The sequence below is a fragment of the Gobius niger genome (assembly GCF_951799975.1).
Source record: "Gobius niger genome assembly, chromosome: 16".
Lineage (NCBI taxonomy): Eukaryota > Metazoa > Chordata > Actinopteri > Gobiiformes > Gobiidae > Gobius > Gobius niger.
Genome location: NC_136867.1, coordinates 19,748,212 through 19,764,736, shown reverse-complemented (window position 1 = coordinate 19,764,736; position 16,525 = coordinate 19,748,212). Strand labels below are relative to the sequence as shown.

At 42.4% G+C, this 16,525-nt stretch overlaps 1 protein-coding gene across 11 annotated transcripts in view; it reads left to right on the top strand.

Annotated features, from left to right (window-relative positions):
* Nucleotides 1–16,525, top strand: part of LOC306975700 (traf2 and NCK-interacting protein kinase-like) — an 80,807-nt gene that overhangs the window by 48,590 nt on the left and 15,692 nt on the right. For 4 of the 11 annotated variants that reach the window (XM_079573362.1, XM_079573361.1, XM_079573360.1 and 1 more), the window contains exons 6-17: nt 757–847; nt 1,799–1,929; nt 2,015–2,069; nt 3,516–3,594; nt 4,325–4,500; nt 5,783–5,849; nt 5,942–6,140; nt 8,718–8,834; nt 10,050–10,136; nt 10,952–11,152; nt 11,399–11,872; nt 16,367–16,513. In XM_079573362.1, the coding sequence (XP_079429488.1) occupies nt 757–847; nt 1,799–1,929; nt 2,015–2,069; nt 3,516–3,594; nt 4,325–4,500; nt 5,783–5,849; nt 5,942–6,140; nt 8,718–8,834; nt 10,050–10,136; nt 10,952–11,152; nt 11,399–11,872; nt 16,367–16,513 (1,824 nt within the window). The remainder of the gene's footprint in view (nt 1–756; nt 848–1,798; nt 1,930–2,014; nt 2,070–3,515; nt 3,595–4,324; nt 4,501–5,782; nt 5,850–5,941; nt 6,141–8,717; nt 8,835–10,049; nt 10,137–10,951; nt 11,153–11,398; nt 11,873–16,366; nt 16,514–16,525) is intronic. The other 7 variants (XM_079573366.1, XM_079573359.1, XM_079573365.1 and 4 more) reach the window with 4 other exon arrangements.

Genomic DNA, 16,525 nt, shown 5'->3' with positions numbered 1-16,525 from the left:
AGTGAAAAAAATATTTTGCATGGAGGAAAAAAAAGGAAATTCAAATGCGATAAGACGAGTGATAAAGTACAGCGGGTAGAGCAGCGATATCATCAGATAGAGTCGAGAGGAAGCAGGGAACTTGAAACAAAACAAGGGCTTTGGTTTGAGAGAAAGAAATCAAAGCGGATAAAAGGAAATTGTTGCCTGTGTTCGTGGCAGGGTTTGTGTGGAGCTGACAAGACGCAGCGATATTGAGCTCTCTGTTTGAGGCTATTGCCCTCAGCACAAAAACATGAACAATAAAAAGATTGTGGAGAGATAAAAAGCGTGTGTGTGTGTGAGAGCGAGAGAGAGAGAGAGAGAAAGACAGAGATTCCAGGAAAAAATTCAATTCATGGTTGTACAAGTTTCGAAAACACATCAGAGAGGATAAACTGCTGTGCCCGGTGTCGAAGATGAAAGTCAATTTTGGATCAGTGCAGGGGATTACGTGGAGAAGTGAGGATATCATATTAAAAACTTAGTGTTGTGACATATTTGTATGCAACACAATTATGACATACACTACTGGCCTTTCAAAGTTAAAAAATATTTAAATGATTTGGTACTTTTGGTGAGTACATCCTAATCCTAAGTATGCTGATGGATTGACATGTTATGATTGATTTTATTGTATCTTTCATTTTCTAATCTAAAATCTTTGACTCAAATGTCGCCACAGTTGATCCTTTTTTTTTGAGAACACGTTGCTTATTTGTTTTTTTCTTTTTCCAGGGCCTGACTCATCTCCACCACCACAAAGTCATCCATCGGGACATCAAGGGCCAGAATGTGCTGCTGACGGAGAACGCAGAGGTCAAACTAGGTCGGTCTATCGCTTAAGCCTTTTCCGCTTGACGAAGGGTCTGTGCGCAATCTACGATTTTGTGGAACACATGGACACGTGTGTGTTTCTGCATTTGCTTTCTGCTTTCTGCTGAGCCCACTCATCTCTTTATAGCTTTTAGACTGCTGAAGAAGGGACTCTCTCCAAAGCCCAGTGGGGTGGGGATTATAAAGTGTCTGGTACTCAATAAGGCCCACCCATATGCTCCGCTCAAAGAGGGAAAAACACAATAACAAAAAGTACAACGTAACCTATTTTCAAAAAACAATCTTTATGAGTTGTGCAGTCTGTTGAATTTTAACTCTTTACAAGTTGTTATGCACTGCCTGTCCAAAAAAACTAAAAAAAAAGGGTCATGCGCTCTAATATTTGGTTGAACCGCCTTTAGCTTTGATTGCAGCACTCATTTGCTCTGGCATTGTTTCAGCAAGCTTCTGCTATGTCAAAAGCATACATTTTTCCTCAACATCTTGCCTTGATGATGGGAGAGTGTGACCACTGTGAAACTCGTTCTCCAGCACACCCCAAAGATCCTCAATGGGGTTAAATTCTGGACTCTATGGCGACTAATCCATGTGTGAAAACGATGTCTAATGCTCTTTGACAATGTGAGTCTGATGAATCTGGGCATTGTCATCTTGGAATATGCCCGTGCCATCAGGGAAGAAGAAATCTATTGATAGAATAACCTGGTCATTCGGGATGTTCATGCAGTCGGCTGATTTCATTCGTCAGGCACATAGAGTTGCTGAACCAATAAGTAACAAAAACTGCAGCAACCCCAGACCATAACAGTTCCATCTAGGTGGTGACTTTTTTTTTGGAATATGTTGCTTTCTTTTCCCTCCTGTTGGTGTATCTAAGAGAGCTTTATTCTGCTGCCAAATATTTTTTCTGTCAATCAACAAAGCCCTAATCCTTCCATTGCAGTCGACTTTGGGGTATCGGCGCAGCTGGACCGAACGGTGGGGCGGAGGAACACTTTTATCGGGACGCCGTATTGGATGGCTCCAGAAGTCATCGCCTGTGACGAGAATCCAGATGCTACATACGACTTCAAGGTGCCGGAGCGAGTTTCTATGAAGCCATCTGTAGCTCTTTTTTTTAATCACCACTGGTATTTATGCACTGTCTTTTTCATTGCAGAGTGATTTATGGTCACTGGGGATCACGGCGATAGAGATGGCGGAAGGAGCTCCACGTATGTAGTCAATAATTTAAGCCTACACATTTTTACTGCCCGAGAAAGGACAGAAAGCAGAGATGGGAAGCTACAGCTTTCAGTGTGAAATGTCAGCATTTTGTGCAGGTGTATCTAGATAGTGTGGAATGTGTCGAAAAGATTTGGGATTAAAGATATTAATGGTTTGTGTAAAGCAAAAAAGTGAATTCAAAAATCCTCACTCCTGAAGTAACTGTAGTTGTAGAGGGATTTAACTTGTTTACCTTAATAAATCCTTTTCATAGTCCCTCTGGGGGTAATACAAGCGATAATGGGATGATTGGTGTCTCTGGCCAGAAAACCACAATTGCAACTTTCCCTGCCTCCGGGTCAGAGCCACCAATACACATTAATAGAACCACGAAGAAGAAGCTAACAGGCTAGCGGAAAAAGCTACCTGTGGGCTAGCGCCACTTAGGCAGTATTTACAGCCACGTATGAGTGAAAAAAATCATGTCTATTGTGTAATTGGATGTACAATATCCCTCTCTTTCTCAATATCCTTGTCTTTTCTGTGAGCGTAGTATTTACTCTCACGGACAATTAATGAGTAAAAAACCACAACATGCTACGACACCTGCAGTTGCGCTTATGGCCTCTAGAGGCATGAGTTACTTAGTACTGTTTTAAAGGAATAGACCACCGTTTTTTCATACTGAGATGTGTTCTTACCTGAGCTTAGACAACTTGATACGTACCTGTCTGGTCTTTGTGCGTGCCCATGGAAGAGCGTGGTAGCTTCCAACTTCACCCTCGTTTGGAGCTGTAGGAATATGCTGTGAGAGGCCAAATGCTAATAACATCTTTGGTCGTTTTGCGTGACTGAGGGCACGTACAAAGACCAGAGAGGTACGTATTAATTTGTCTAAACTAGGGTAAGAACATATCTCAGTATATATAAAAATGGCTTTATTAGAAAATATAGATCCCACGCATAATGCTAGCAGCTTTTGAGGGAATATGTAGCAAACTTAACATTTTCTTTTACTCACTAATACTAGCCTACTATTTATGTGTCTACTGCCACTACTACCGTTGCAGCAACTATTGTCTCTAAAAATGTCGCTATGATCCGAGATTTACTTCATGATTTGGCTCAAGCGAAATGTTGCTGGCATCTGTTCTTAATTAAGTATAACGCTACAGTAATGGATTCACTCATTATCAATAGACCATGTATTCCCTGTATCCTTGTTGTCGTTGTATTGCTCTCTCAGACTAATTTATGGTATTTAGCCAGACACTTAACTAACAAGAGTGTACCATGCTTGTGTGTGTGTAAATCGACTGCAGTGTTATCGGTATTGACAGTTGATATTGATCAGTGAATGGGGCAACTCCAGCTTTGACTATATGCCATAATGATGTTGGGTCCAATTACCCGCTCCCTGTGCCAGACTCTCACCTGTGATTTGTATCTTCTAGCGCTGTGCGACATGCATCCGATGAGAGCGCTGTTTCTCATCCCGCGTAATCCTGCCCCCAGGCTAAAGTCAAAGAAATGGTAAACCTGGATTTTTTTTTAATAGTTATATTAGCAGTCATAACGGCAATTGCCCTGACTAAAACACAGTCCCATACCGAGCAAATTATGCAGAATTGTGCACAACTACAAATCACTCACTGAGGCACGTGCCACATTGGCCAGGTTGGATGAAGTGTCTTGCTTAAGGATACAACAAGGTTCGCTGGTTGGTGTTAGAATCCGAAGCTCCAGCCTTCAGATTGGTTTATTTTGTGGGGACGGTGCATGCTAAATGAACATGAATAAAGCTTTGGATGTGAACACACCAGATTGTAGCCATATGTCAAATCCCAACCATAGTTCTGCATTCATGATCTTCATCAACACACTTGCATTTGTAGTTCCAGTGCACAGCTAGACGACACGCTTTTCCTATTTACAAAGATGGAGTTATCGCTTCATTATTGACAGGCGGATTAACAAAACAAACATGGCTGCTTACCTGGCCGAAGAAATGAAAAAAGTACATCTAGTATCAAATCAACAGGCAAACCACTTAACTTACAGGAATGACAGTATTCACCTTATTCCAGGGTGCCGCCATTCCTAGTGCACGCCCCTTCGCTCGCATTAGTTTACAAAGGCCTGCAGACGTACAGTGACACAGGAGTCATATTTTAGGGGGGAACACTGAGCCTCTGCCGACTGAATATTGTCATCACTGACCTTAATTGCATCCCCAATTTTCAAGCTTGTACCATGTGTTCAGGTCGAAGAAGTTCCAGTCGTTTATAGAGAACTGCTTGGTGAAGAGCCATACCCAGAGGCCGAGCACCGAGCAGCTGCTCAAACACCCGTTCGTCCGGGACCTGCCCAACGAAAGGCACATCCGCATCCAGCTCAAGGACCACATCGACCGCACCAAGAAGAAGCGAGGAGAGAGAGGTGCCATAGTTACACTGTCGAGGGCTGAATGAAGTGGGGAGAGTTACAGTATCTTATTGCGATTATGATTTCTGTTTTCAAACCTGTGGTCACAACTTATATAGTTATGGGTCACACCTCACGACAAACTCCGGCCCCACTACAAATTCAAACTATTTTCAGTTTGGTCCGGCTTTCCTAATGCATACCAATTCTTCACAGGGATGAGTTCATGTCACATGGTCAACAGCTAGCCTGTCAGTTCTCAATCTATAATAAGCCTTTATAATTAGATGCACAGCACACGTCTGTTTTTATAAATAAAATAAAGCCATGAACAAATTTTATTCCCCTGATTGAAAAAAATCAAATAAAAAAAAATCAAAAGCCCCACAACTCACTGAAAATAGCCCCAACCCACCAGATGAGAACCACTGTGTAAGAAGCCTTAGTTGTACATGTACATAGTGTTCTAAATTTATAGTCATTGTGCGCTCAGCTTTACAGCTGCTGTTACCACAAATGGGCACTTTGAAAATCAACCCTGAAGAAATACAGCTGCATGTCTGTGATAAAATGCTCACAAGATACGCCTCAACTGTCCAGTATTATTTATTCAGGCAGAAATAAAAGCGACGCACTTCCTCCGCTCTCCCCCATAACCCACACACTGTGCATTATCGTGGAGAAACTGTCAAACTGCCACATTAGACGCTTGAGCAAACCCCGTCCCGCGCGGTAGATGTCGCGATGGTGTCTGTCATCGCAAAGACCAGAGCTTTCTGCAGCAGCTGTCACATTGTCACATTGAGACACTTGGTTTTCAAATGTTGACTTCAAAACTGTGGGTTTTCCAGACTTCACTCTATACGGCTGAAAGAGCTCCTATAGCAAATCATCATCACACTCACAGTCCTTGAACACATTTCTAAGACAATTTATGTCGCTATTCATAATTCAAAAGAAAGTGCATAAGAGGAGATGCTGATCTATATTTTATGAAGCACATGGCAATGTTTTAGTTAAATTATGTCATCATGAACATTATTTATTAAAATATGACAGACCTATTACGCATCCAAATAACTCTGTACACTGAGTAAGAAAAATATCATTACTGTATATGCAAATTATATTTCAACCTAAAGCTAGACTTTCACCCACTAAATAGAACATAATACAAGCTATAATTCCATCATGTGATTTTTTTTATTGATGTAAAATACATGTGTCTTTACTTTGGGCGGCCTTGTCTCACCATCAGACTAAAACTTTTTTGCTTCTTGTCATTTTTTGCTTATAGATGAAACTGAATATGAATACAGCGGCAGTGAAGAGGAGGACGAAGAGAGAGAAATGGGCGAGCCAAGGTTAGTAGACGCGCACTCCCAAAAAATGACAGCTGCACCGCTGACTATCTTCCATTGTCTATGGTAACTGACTGTAAGAATATTGTTTCCAGCTCCATCATCAATATCCCTGGCGAGTCGACTCTGAGGCGGGACTTCCTGCGTCTACAGCTGGCCAATAAGGAGCGGTCGGAGGCCCAGCGGCGTCAGCAGCTCGAGCAGCAGCAAAATGATGAGCACAAGAGGCTTCTTTTGGCAGAGCGGCAGAAACGCATTGAGGAGCAGAAGGAGCAGCGCAGACGGCTTGAAGAGGTAACGGTTCACCTGGAGTCCATCCATAAACAAAGAAAAAGACCATGAGACAATGGGCCAAAAATAAAAAAATAAAAAAAAAGTTGAAAGTGAAAAAAACAAAAAGCAGATTCAGCTTGAATGGCCATATAAGCATGTATTCTACTTAAAAGTGTGGCAACTTCTGGTTTCAGGGTGCGAAATACATTCGTCTCATCTCTCGTATTGCACCATGCAGAGTTCCTTTTCTCCTCTGTGCCCTCTAGTGTAATTAATCATTTTCTTTTTCCTGCTGAGACTAAAACAGAGCGGCCAGACACTTGCACACACACACACCCACACACACACACGCACCCTCCCTCGCTCCCGCTCCCCAGTGCCCGTGTCTCAGTTCCAGAGAGCAGGCTTAGACCAGGAAATCCTCAGCCCATAATCCATGCTCTCTTTCGGGGCTCCCACCAGGGTTAGCCTTCCCAACGCACCACTAAGTACCATGACTCAACTTGGGCTAACACAACCACTTTGAGTGGAGGGGATGTGTGTGCAAAGGCATTTATGTGCTAAGTTTAGAGCAATCACGGCATGTCCCTATTTTGTCTATATAATACCGGCGGCACGGTAGCACAGCGGTTAGTGCTCTCGCTTCACAGCTAGAAGGTCCGGGTTCGATTCCCACCTGGACGGGCCTTTCTGTGTGGAGTTTGCATGTTCTCCCCGTGTCTGCGTAGGTTTCCTCCGGGTACTCCGGTTTCCCCTACCACTAAAAAAAACATGCACAATAGGCCAGGATGAATGATGTGTGTGAGTGATTGTATGGTGGTGGTCAGAGGGTCCGTTGGCGCAGACGTGTGTAGTCGCGAAAGCGCCTCTGACAGTCTCCCTCAGGGGAAACTGAAGCTACAAACGTAGTTTACCACCACCGAGTATGGAGTGAATGTACAATTGTCTCATGTAAAGCGCTTTGTGACTATATGTCTGTGAAAGGCGCTATATAAATAAAGATCTTCTTCTTCTTCTTCTTCTTCTTCTTCTTATAAATAGGATCGAGGGCTGCATATTTTTATGAAAACATTCACTTTGCTGTAACACACCTAATCTTTGGAGATGTTGTGCACAGTTAGGAGACGAAAGTAAAGTTGGGGTCACCTAGGCCATTATGTACCATTATAACACAGGAGCGATGGTAGAAATGCGCCTCTGCACACCTATATAGGTATTCCATTGAAAATCACCGATTTTCAGCTAGAATAGGCACTCACAACATTTACAATGTCTAGACTGTATTTCTGATTAATTTAATGTTATCCTCATTGAAAAAAGCAGTGCTTGGACATTTAGGTAACCCCAAACTTTTGAACGGTAGTGTATGTTAGAGGAATTGTTTGTTGAGCAATTGTAATGAACTTATGAAGAAATGCAACAGTTTCTTTCGCTAAAAAAAACCTTTGTATGCTAAAACCACATGTATACTTTATAAAATGGCACAAAAATAAGGGCAAGCTAGGTTGTCTTAACTTGTCATTTTTGGTTTTATTGCTTAATCGTTTTAGTTTTAAACTGGCAACCCAAACGTGGGTTTTTGCTGATCAGACTTTTGGCAGGGGATGGGCTTTAAAGGGACTATACAGAGTTTAAAAATGTTAAAATTAAGTATTTCCCTCCCCCTACATGTTCCAACAATGTCCTAAGGTGTAGAATGAGCCCAGATCTATTCACCACAACTGCCTCTAAAATCCTGCACTGTCACAAAAGGTGTTAATTCGGGTCCGAAGTGCCGTCATACACAAGCTTAATATAGAAGCTGCAGTTACACGTATGACCTGAGGTGGCAGTAGTGAGTATAAAATGGCTAACTTGCATCTAGCCCCTTTAAAACCAAAACCAAAACATGTAATCATGGACAGCATCATAGAAATGTGCTTTTAGCTGTGAATCATCCAACAGTACTAGTTGTTTGCTTCCCTTTTTTGGGACCAAATTGAGATTTTTGAACACTACTCATCTTGAACACTACTACGTCTGTAGGTATCATTGGCCAAATTAGAAGCCAAACAAAATAAAACAAACAACATCTCTAAAGGATTACAAATGCTTTTTTTTGCACCCTATTTGTCCATAATATGACTCAGCATTTATGGTATTATGTGTATTATGGTATTATGTCACTACTTCATAGCCAGTGACATTTGGTTGTTGAATTAAAAGACAAATCTAGCATACACACACCTTTAAATAAAAGTCACAATCCTTTGTTTATTTCTTTGTTTGGGGAAGTCACAACAAACTTAGCTTACAAATCTCCAGGCAGTTGTTTTTTACAGCTGGTTGGATCACAACATTACAGTGAGACAAGTGGTTCTATACAGATATTGCATTTGTCGACATCATAAGTGCAATTCATTTGTGATATATCGTGCTGCCTTAATGGAGAAATGCAAAGTTCTACTTCATACATAATTTAAAGCGCTCTTGTCACAAGCTATTGAAAAGCAGTGGTTATCTCAAAGACCTCTTAAGAGCAACAATGATATCGTGTAAGCAAAAACGATTGAGCCTTTAAGTTAACATGGATATATGCAATTCTGTGTTTTCATCTAGCAACAACAGCGAGAGCGCGAGCTGCGTAAACAGCACGAGCGAGAGCAGAGAAGACGATACGAGGAACTGGAGCAGCTCCGTCGAGAGGAGGAGCGGAGGCACGCGGAGAGAGAGCAGGTCTGTCATGCACTGCTCTGCATACTGTAAAAGTACTGTACACTGTGAATGTGTATGTGTGCCAGCTCTGTGAGAGGAAGCGCAGGAGGATTCGCTTCATGTGCACCAAGCCTGAACACAGCCTCAGGTGCTTTATGCATTAAATTCAGTCAGACTCTGTGCTGGTATAAGCTTCTGTAGCCGTGGCTGTCCTGGGCCAGGCTGAACGCCACTGAACACACAATTATGCTCTTATAGTCGTACAGGAAAAAGGTGTGACTTGCTCGAGGAAAGGACGGCACGAACTGGCTAGATTTAAACCACCAATGCTCTGCTTTTACTTGTTTACTATTATAATCATCTTTTAGACAGGAGTCACAAGACAACTATATGTAATAGCTTTGACTATAATTACTGATATGCCCCTGTTCTTTTCTAAAATCCCTTGTGTCTTGTATTCTTTCTGTTTCCTTTTTACTGTAATGCTCTGTTTAGGGCTGCACAATATATTGCCAAATTACTGAGGTCTTCCCTAGGGCTGGGTACCGTTAGACGATATCAGTATGGTATTGGAAAAAAAGTTTAGGTACTTTAATATAGCTATTTTCTCTATTTCCGCCAATTTTTCCCATTTTCTCTTTCCCATTTTTCCACAATTTTTGCCCAACTTTTTTTTTTTTTTAAGAATTGTTCCAGAATTTTGCCGCAATTTCCCCCCATTTATCCCAAAATTATTCCCAATTCCACACACTTCTTGATATTGGAGATTGACCCAATATTGTAAATTTAATACTGTATCTTCCACATTTTACTATATGTATCATAAAAAGTATCTCGGATATCAGTATCAAAAACCATCGTTGAAGTACTGGTATTGAAAAAAAATGTAACAGTACCCTGCCCTAGTCTTCCATTTGACTGAGATTTTCTCTTTCTTCGCAAACACAACTCAAACAAAAACTTTAATATGGGCAAATGTTCTGCCAAATTACCTCCATTTTCATCTTTATTTTATTGCCAAATTTGAAGAAAAAAACTTGTTTGACTTTTGCTTAGATTTAATGGAACATAGTCATGTGCAGGGATGTCGCTTTTTTTCTTATGTTGTGCAGCCCTTGCTCTATCACTTGCAGCCTCCCCATTCATTCACTTTACCTTAGATTACATGGTCTTCTCTCTGTTTTTCTGACTCTCTCTGTGGCTCCTCTCTCTCTTTGCCGACTCTTTGCTGCTCAGGAGTATATCCGTAGACAGCTGGAGGAGGAACAAAGGCAGTTAGAGATTCTCCAACAGCAGCTTCTACAGGAGCAAGCCTTATTGCTGGTAACCGCAGCCCCACCACCGCCACCTCACCCACCCACCACCCCCCCTCTGTGCCGTGTGGACCCCCCCCATCGCCGCTGCACGCTCCTAAGTGGCCCTTAAACCACAGATAGCAAACAAAATGAGTGTTTATGCGTCCCACGGGCGGCTGATTGCACGCGCAGCCCTATTACTGCGGATTGGGAACAGGCTTTCCCAAATGTGTGGAGAAATGTTGTGACTTAGGAGCAACAGACTACAATAGCATCCAATAGAAGGGGCTGGGATGTTTTAAATGAGCATTGTATGTGTCTAGAACAGGGGTCTCCAACCTTTTTTTTTTCTTCTTTTACCTTGTGAGCTATTACGTTACTAAAATAGTGGGAAGGTACCTATACGTGGAAGACACCATTTGACTTGGATGGGGTTCACCCTGGAGAGTTTGTTGCCAAGATGATTCAACACAATTAAAGAAAATGATCATCAGTCATTCACCTAAATGTTTTTTTTTTTTTTTTTTTACAGATTTTGATTGTTGAGACATGTGACACGTATGTAGAAATGTTGACACTTTTGGGCAGATACTGTATATGGAAAGGGCTGGAGAGATTTACTGGCAGCTCTGGTTGGAGATCCCTGGTCTTGAAATATCATGTGTTGGTATTGTTTTGTGCAAAGTGCTTTTTTATTAACTCATTTATTTATTTATTTATTGGCATGTGTGGCCGTGTATGTTCTCTTCCTGTCCACCATTAAGACCTCTCGCATTCATAAACCTGTAGTGCTTCATACTCCCTGTGCATCCAGTCCTCTCACTGTGTGCCTGTGTGCCGCAGGAGTACAAGCGTAAGCAGGTGGAGGAGCAGCGTCAGGCCGAGCGGCTGCAGAGGCAGCTGCAGCAGGAGCGGGCCTACCTCGTGTCTCTGCAACAACAACAGCAGCAGCAACAACAGGAGGGACGACAGGCAGACAAGAAACAGCTCTACCACTACAAGGATGTTGTCAACCCCAATGACAAGCCTGCCTGGGCCAAAGAGGTACATTTTAATATTTATTTGTAAATGATGTGTTTTGAAATTGCCCTCTACTGCATCCTGAAACCAACGTTCTGCATGCTGGCTCCTTTGCAGACTGAAGCCGAAGCCGTGAATCTGCTGTAAATCTGTGTGTTTTTTTAATTATCAGTGAAGAATAGAACTTTGAAGCACATCATTGTCTTTGTCCTTGTGTATGTGTTTTACTGTTTACTTGGTTGTTCACACTCTACTGACTCTGACTTCTAGGTCCAGAAACCGCAGCCTGGTAACCCTCCCCGCTCCAACCTACAGCATCAACATTCATTCAACCAACCACCTCCATCCTCCGAGTCCCACGGGCAGGTTCCCAGACGAACTGCCTCCCAGGGCCCATGGCACATTCCCAATATCCTTATTTCTGCAGAGGGCTTAGACCCAGGGCTAAAGCAGGAGATAAGCCAGCAGGTCAAACAGTTAAGAGCTCAAAGACTCAGTCAGAAGAGCCAGAGTCCAGGACACAGTGAGGACCAGAACAAAGTCCCAGGACAGGGGCCCAATAGAGCGCCGAGTAAGAACCAGAAAGAGCGTCCCAACCAGGGACCAAACCCCACAGCCAACCCTTATGCTGCGGACCCCACCAGGAGAGACAAGCACAGAGACAGGCCTCTCTCTGCCCCTGAGCGCCCCAAGAGCCCAGGACCCTCCTCCAAACTTCCACTGGCTCATAATAAGATCAAACTGGTCAGTGTCGGTAAACAAAACAGAGTACACTCACCCTGCCGCCGAGTAGATATAGATATAGATGTAGACTGTAGTGAAAGGGCCATGCCGCGCCCATGGTCCATATCCCCAGCGGATTATGCACAGAATAAACGTGTTGTCCCTCCACGAGCCAGATCGCACTCACCTTGCCCTCGAGAAGAAAAAAGTTTGATTGAAGATGGTAACATGATAAACCACTATTATCCACAAAGGAGGGCCTCAACCCCTTCATTCTTTAGTAGTAATTTCCTACAGGTTCCCAATGACAATCACTTCCTCGTCCCCTCCAATGGGAGCGTCCGAAGTAGCTCCTCCCTGACTGACCTCTCTGCCTCCGCTCCTGCCATTTTACTAAAGCAAAACCTGTCAAACAGTTCAGAGTATATGTCCAGACGCTCTCATGGCATCTCCCCTCTCAACTCCCCCACACAGCAGCCCTCCTCCTCTCACTCCAGCCCCTGCTCTCTGTCCCCTGACTATGACTATGACACTCTGTTTCCTATGCACCCAAACCCCCTGTCCCCATCTCCGTATTACAGTCCTGCTGTGTCTCCCCAGTTGTCACCTCGGACCTCTCCCAGGGGCTCTCCTCGTGGATCACAGAGCCCAATAGGGGTCAGATAGATCGCAGAATGTTTGAACTTTATATATATATATATATATATATATATATATATATATATATATATATAAAAAGAAAAAATCAATGCAAAAATGACCAATTCCAAGTTATTGATAGGCTAACCTCCTGTGGGGTCCTGACTGTTTCTTTATTTTCTATGTGTATTAAAAATAAAGTATAATAAGATAAGACTAGGAAATTCAATAATCTTTTGATAAAACTCGAGCCAATTGTTTTTCAAGCAAGATGGTGACAATATTTTATAATTACTTGCATCAAATTAACCTTTGCCCTGGACTTAAAGTGATAGTCAGTAAGACAGCAGAGTGAGGAGAGAGAGAGGGTGAAATTTGAAAGTGATTTGATCGTGTTCCTCCTCTCCTGATTGGACCTGACGGTCGGTTCACAGGGAAACCCGTCTCATTGTTCAAAGTGGATTCTGATTAGTTGCTGAAATTAGCAAAGGGAAAAACTTTAGAAAAAAATATTACGTTGCATCAAATTGCAAATATTTAAACTTTTTTTAATCCTTATTTAACCAGTAAAGTCCCACTGATCTTGTTTTAGAGGTAGGGGAAACCAAAGTACCCAGGGGAAACTTACACAGACACCGGGAGAACATGCAAACTCCACACAGAAAGGCCCCGCCCAAGTGGGAACCCACCAGGACCTTTTTGCAGTGAAGCACAAGTGCTAACCGCTGCGCTACCGTGCCTTACAGACGATCACTTTAAAGCCCCTACATTTACAAACATATCATGTAAAGTTTTTCACATGTAGTAAGGGATTATTCCCCGTCTGCATGGTTTCTGCATCGTAGTGTTTATTGTTTCAGTGTGACAAGTAGCCTGGCTAACACCAGACTAAAATCACAAGTGATATTTAGTCTGGAGACCACCAATTCATTTTCTCGTAGGAGAGGTGTGGTTTATGATCGTCCATACTCGTTTATTGGGCGATACGAAAAAAAAAAAAAAAGTCTCATGCGTCTGCACGTAGCCACAGCCAATCATATCATCGTATGAGATGACGTATGACGTACCCGCTGTAAACTTTTGAGCTAAATTATTTAGAACAAGGTCTAAAGCTTGATCAAAAAATACCATCGTGTCTGCTGCTGTCACGTTGGATCCGTAAATAAACTTTTTTTTTATTATCCGTAAATAAACTACAAGCTTCCATATATCTAATAGCGTGTCATCGTCTTGCCGTCCCTCCTCGTTCTGTGATTGGTTCCCAAATCCACCGGAGATTTCGGCCATGGTCCCCAGGCTGTTGTGCAGTTCGAAATAATTCGAGCGCACACAGCAGCATGGCGTTAGCCAGGTTATGTGACAAGGCTAATCCCCAAAGGAATAAGATGAAAAGCACTGGAAACAGTTAAGACCCCTGGAAGTTAGCATAAGCAATAAGCAGATTTTATATTGTAAATACATTTCTAACTTTTATTAAAATTTTTCTATTTGCTGATTGTAGTACCGTTTGTAAATATTTTCACACTTCTCAACTGGGTCTGTGTTCCAAAGGGGATTGCTTTCACTAGTGTAGTATTTAAACAGAGCTTAGCTTGAGGTATAGCCCTACTGCTCACCACCCGCCACCCCCATTATCAGCCACGGTCACAGATAAACCCTGTCCCACTGGTGATGTCATCCGGAAAGCCCAACCCTGCCTGTGTTCGGTCAGTCACTCTTTGACTCTTGGTGACGGGATGGTGACGGGAAAAGTGGTGGTGGACAGACTTCTTATAATCCATCGCATCTCCTTGTCCTCCTAATGACCTGGCTCAACATTCTCTTTCCTTTGTAGATATGTATAATTTAATACATACCAGTTGTCTTCCAAGAATCTCCGACCAATTATAAAAAACGAAAAAAAAAAAAAACTTTTGTGTGGCATTATACAATCTAAGACCTAGCACATGAGCTTGAAGCAGCCATTGGATGAATCAAAATCCTGAATGACTGAGAGCATACACAAAGTATTAAAAGTTGCATACAGAAATGAAATAGATTGGTGTGGATTGTGTATAGTGCTAATTTCAGAAGTTTTTTTGTTTTGTTTTTTGGGAGATTTCATTCATATTTCTGTCTCTTCTAGGTTTGCTCCCATTCGACTGTTGCATTTCTACTGTTTACAACAAGTGCCTTCCTAACACAGCGTAGTATATTTGTAGATAGATTACTAACTCCAAATTTAATGAACCGTGCTCAAGTTCTCAATCTTGGAAATCGCTTGTAGATTACACGATTGTGGGAGATTACAGAAAGCTTCCACCTTTCGTGTGCATCCAAATTCACTCTAAACAACGTATTGACAAATCCACGCCGAGCATTGACTGCGTGAATTGTTTTTGGTTGCAAAAAGTGGGATTTCAGAGCGTTCCTTGGAGCTTTCTCTATAATCTGATAATCTGATTACGCTGGCCAGAGAAGCTTTCTGATTCCCCCACGCGCAGGTTTTTTTTTATTGTAGCGCGTGTGAACTTCCAAGAGTCACATCAGGTCACATTTGCTTGACAACAGCTCAAAGCTACGAGCTGCGAATGTGCCTTTTCATGTGCCGTCTTCTTAAAGAGATGAGAAATGAACTGAGCGTTGCCGAAAGCCACCAGACAGTTTCAACTCTCTCCACAGATGTAGTTTGTGCACATTTCTGATTCTAATTCCAGACTATGGCCTTATGCTTCTTATTTTTATTCATACATTTTAACATGCTTTTGAACACCTTAGTATTAGTATTTCCCATGTCATAAACTTATTCCCCCATCAAAAACATACCTGGAGCAGTTCTTTTTCTACTGCTGAAGCGCTCGGATCTGTATTTCCCGCATTTTGTTGCGTCAAACACCATAACACATTTTGTCCAGTTTGACTTTACCCAAATCTGAAACCTTGTTGTAAAAAGGAAAAAGTAGCGGCAAAAATGAGACGTACTGTAAATTAGGATAAAAATGCAGCCAGAAAAAGCATTAAAAAATGCAACAAAACCGATGACAAAAAGTGATGAAAAAGCAATAAGACAGTTATAGATAAAGATAAAAAGGCAGCAAAACAGGCAACAGAAAGTGATGTGAAAGAAACAAAAACACAAAAACAAAACAGGTGCCAAAAAAATTATGAATAACCAACAAAACGGGAGACAAAAAAAATAAACAAAAAATACAACAAAAAAGTGACCAAAACATGATCAGTTTTGTAGGTCTTGGCTTTCAAATGAGGCGTTACACTGGCGTATAGGCTGCAAACTCCAGCCAAGCTTTGGGGGAAGCTGAACTGGAGAAAATGTGCTGGGTTAAGGTTGGGGTTAAAGGCCTTAATCCATGCCCTTGCCCACTCTGCGCTCAAAGTGCATTCATTACTTTACCACTAAAGTCGTTAAGAGAGTCACCACCAAAGTAAACCATGCCACTGCCTTGCACTTGTCACATATGAGTTTATTTACAGTTTCATTAATTGTCAGAAAAGAAAATTCCATAGATATTAAGCCTGACCATTTATAACAGTGACAAGGTCCATAATCATGTTACAACCACTCCATAAAATCCCCATTTCATCACACTCCCCCTCAGCACAACACAAGACTAAAGAATGCTCTATATCCTCTGAAACCCAGCCATACATCAAGTATAAGCCTGCAATCGTAATCTTACAAAGGCATAATATTAGATGAAAGGAAGCAAAGTGGGCTTGCAAAACAAAAAAAACACATGTGTGACTTAGCTTATGCAATCGGTCATGCTATAGACTGGTCTGGTGGCTGTACGGTGTTAGCCTGGTATAGGCGATCGGACCGCTGTGCCTTGAGTCTGTGTGTCATTGTGAGCTGACGGTTGCTTTGGCCCATCACAGGTGGAGGAGCGCTCTAAGCTCAACAGACAGAGCTCCCCGGCGGTGCAGCACAAAGCGTCCCACCGCATCTCCGACCCCTCCCTCCCTCCCCGCTCCGAGTCCTTCAGCAGCACCCCTCCACCCATCCAGCGCCCCCTAGAGCCACAGGTGTGTGTGTGT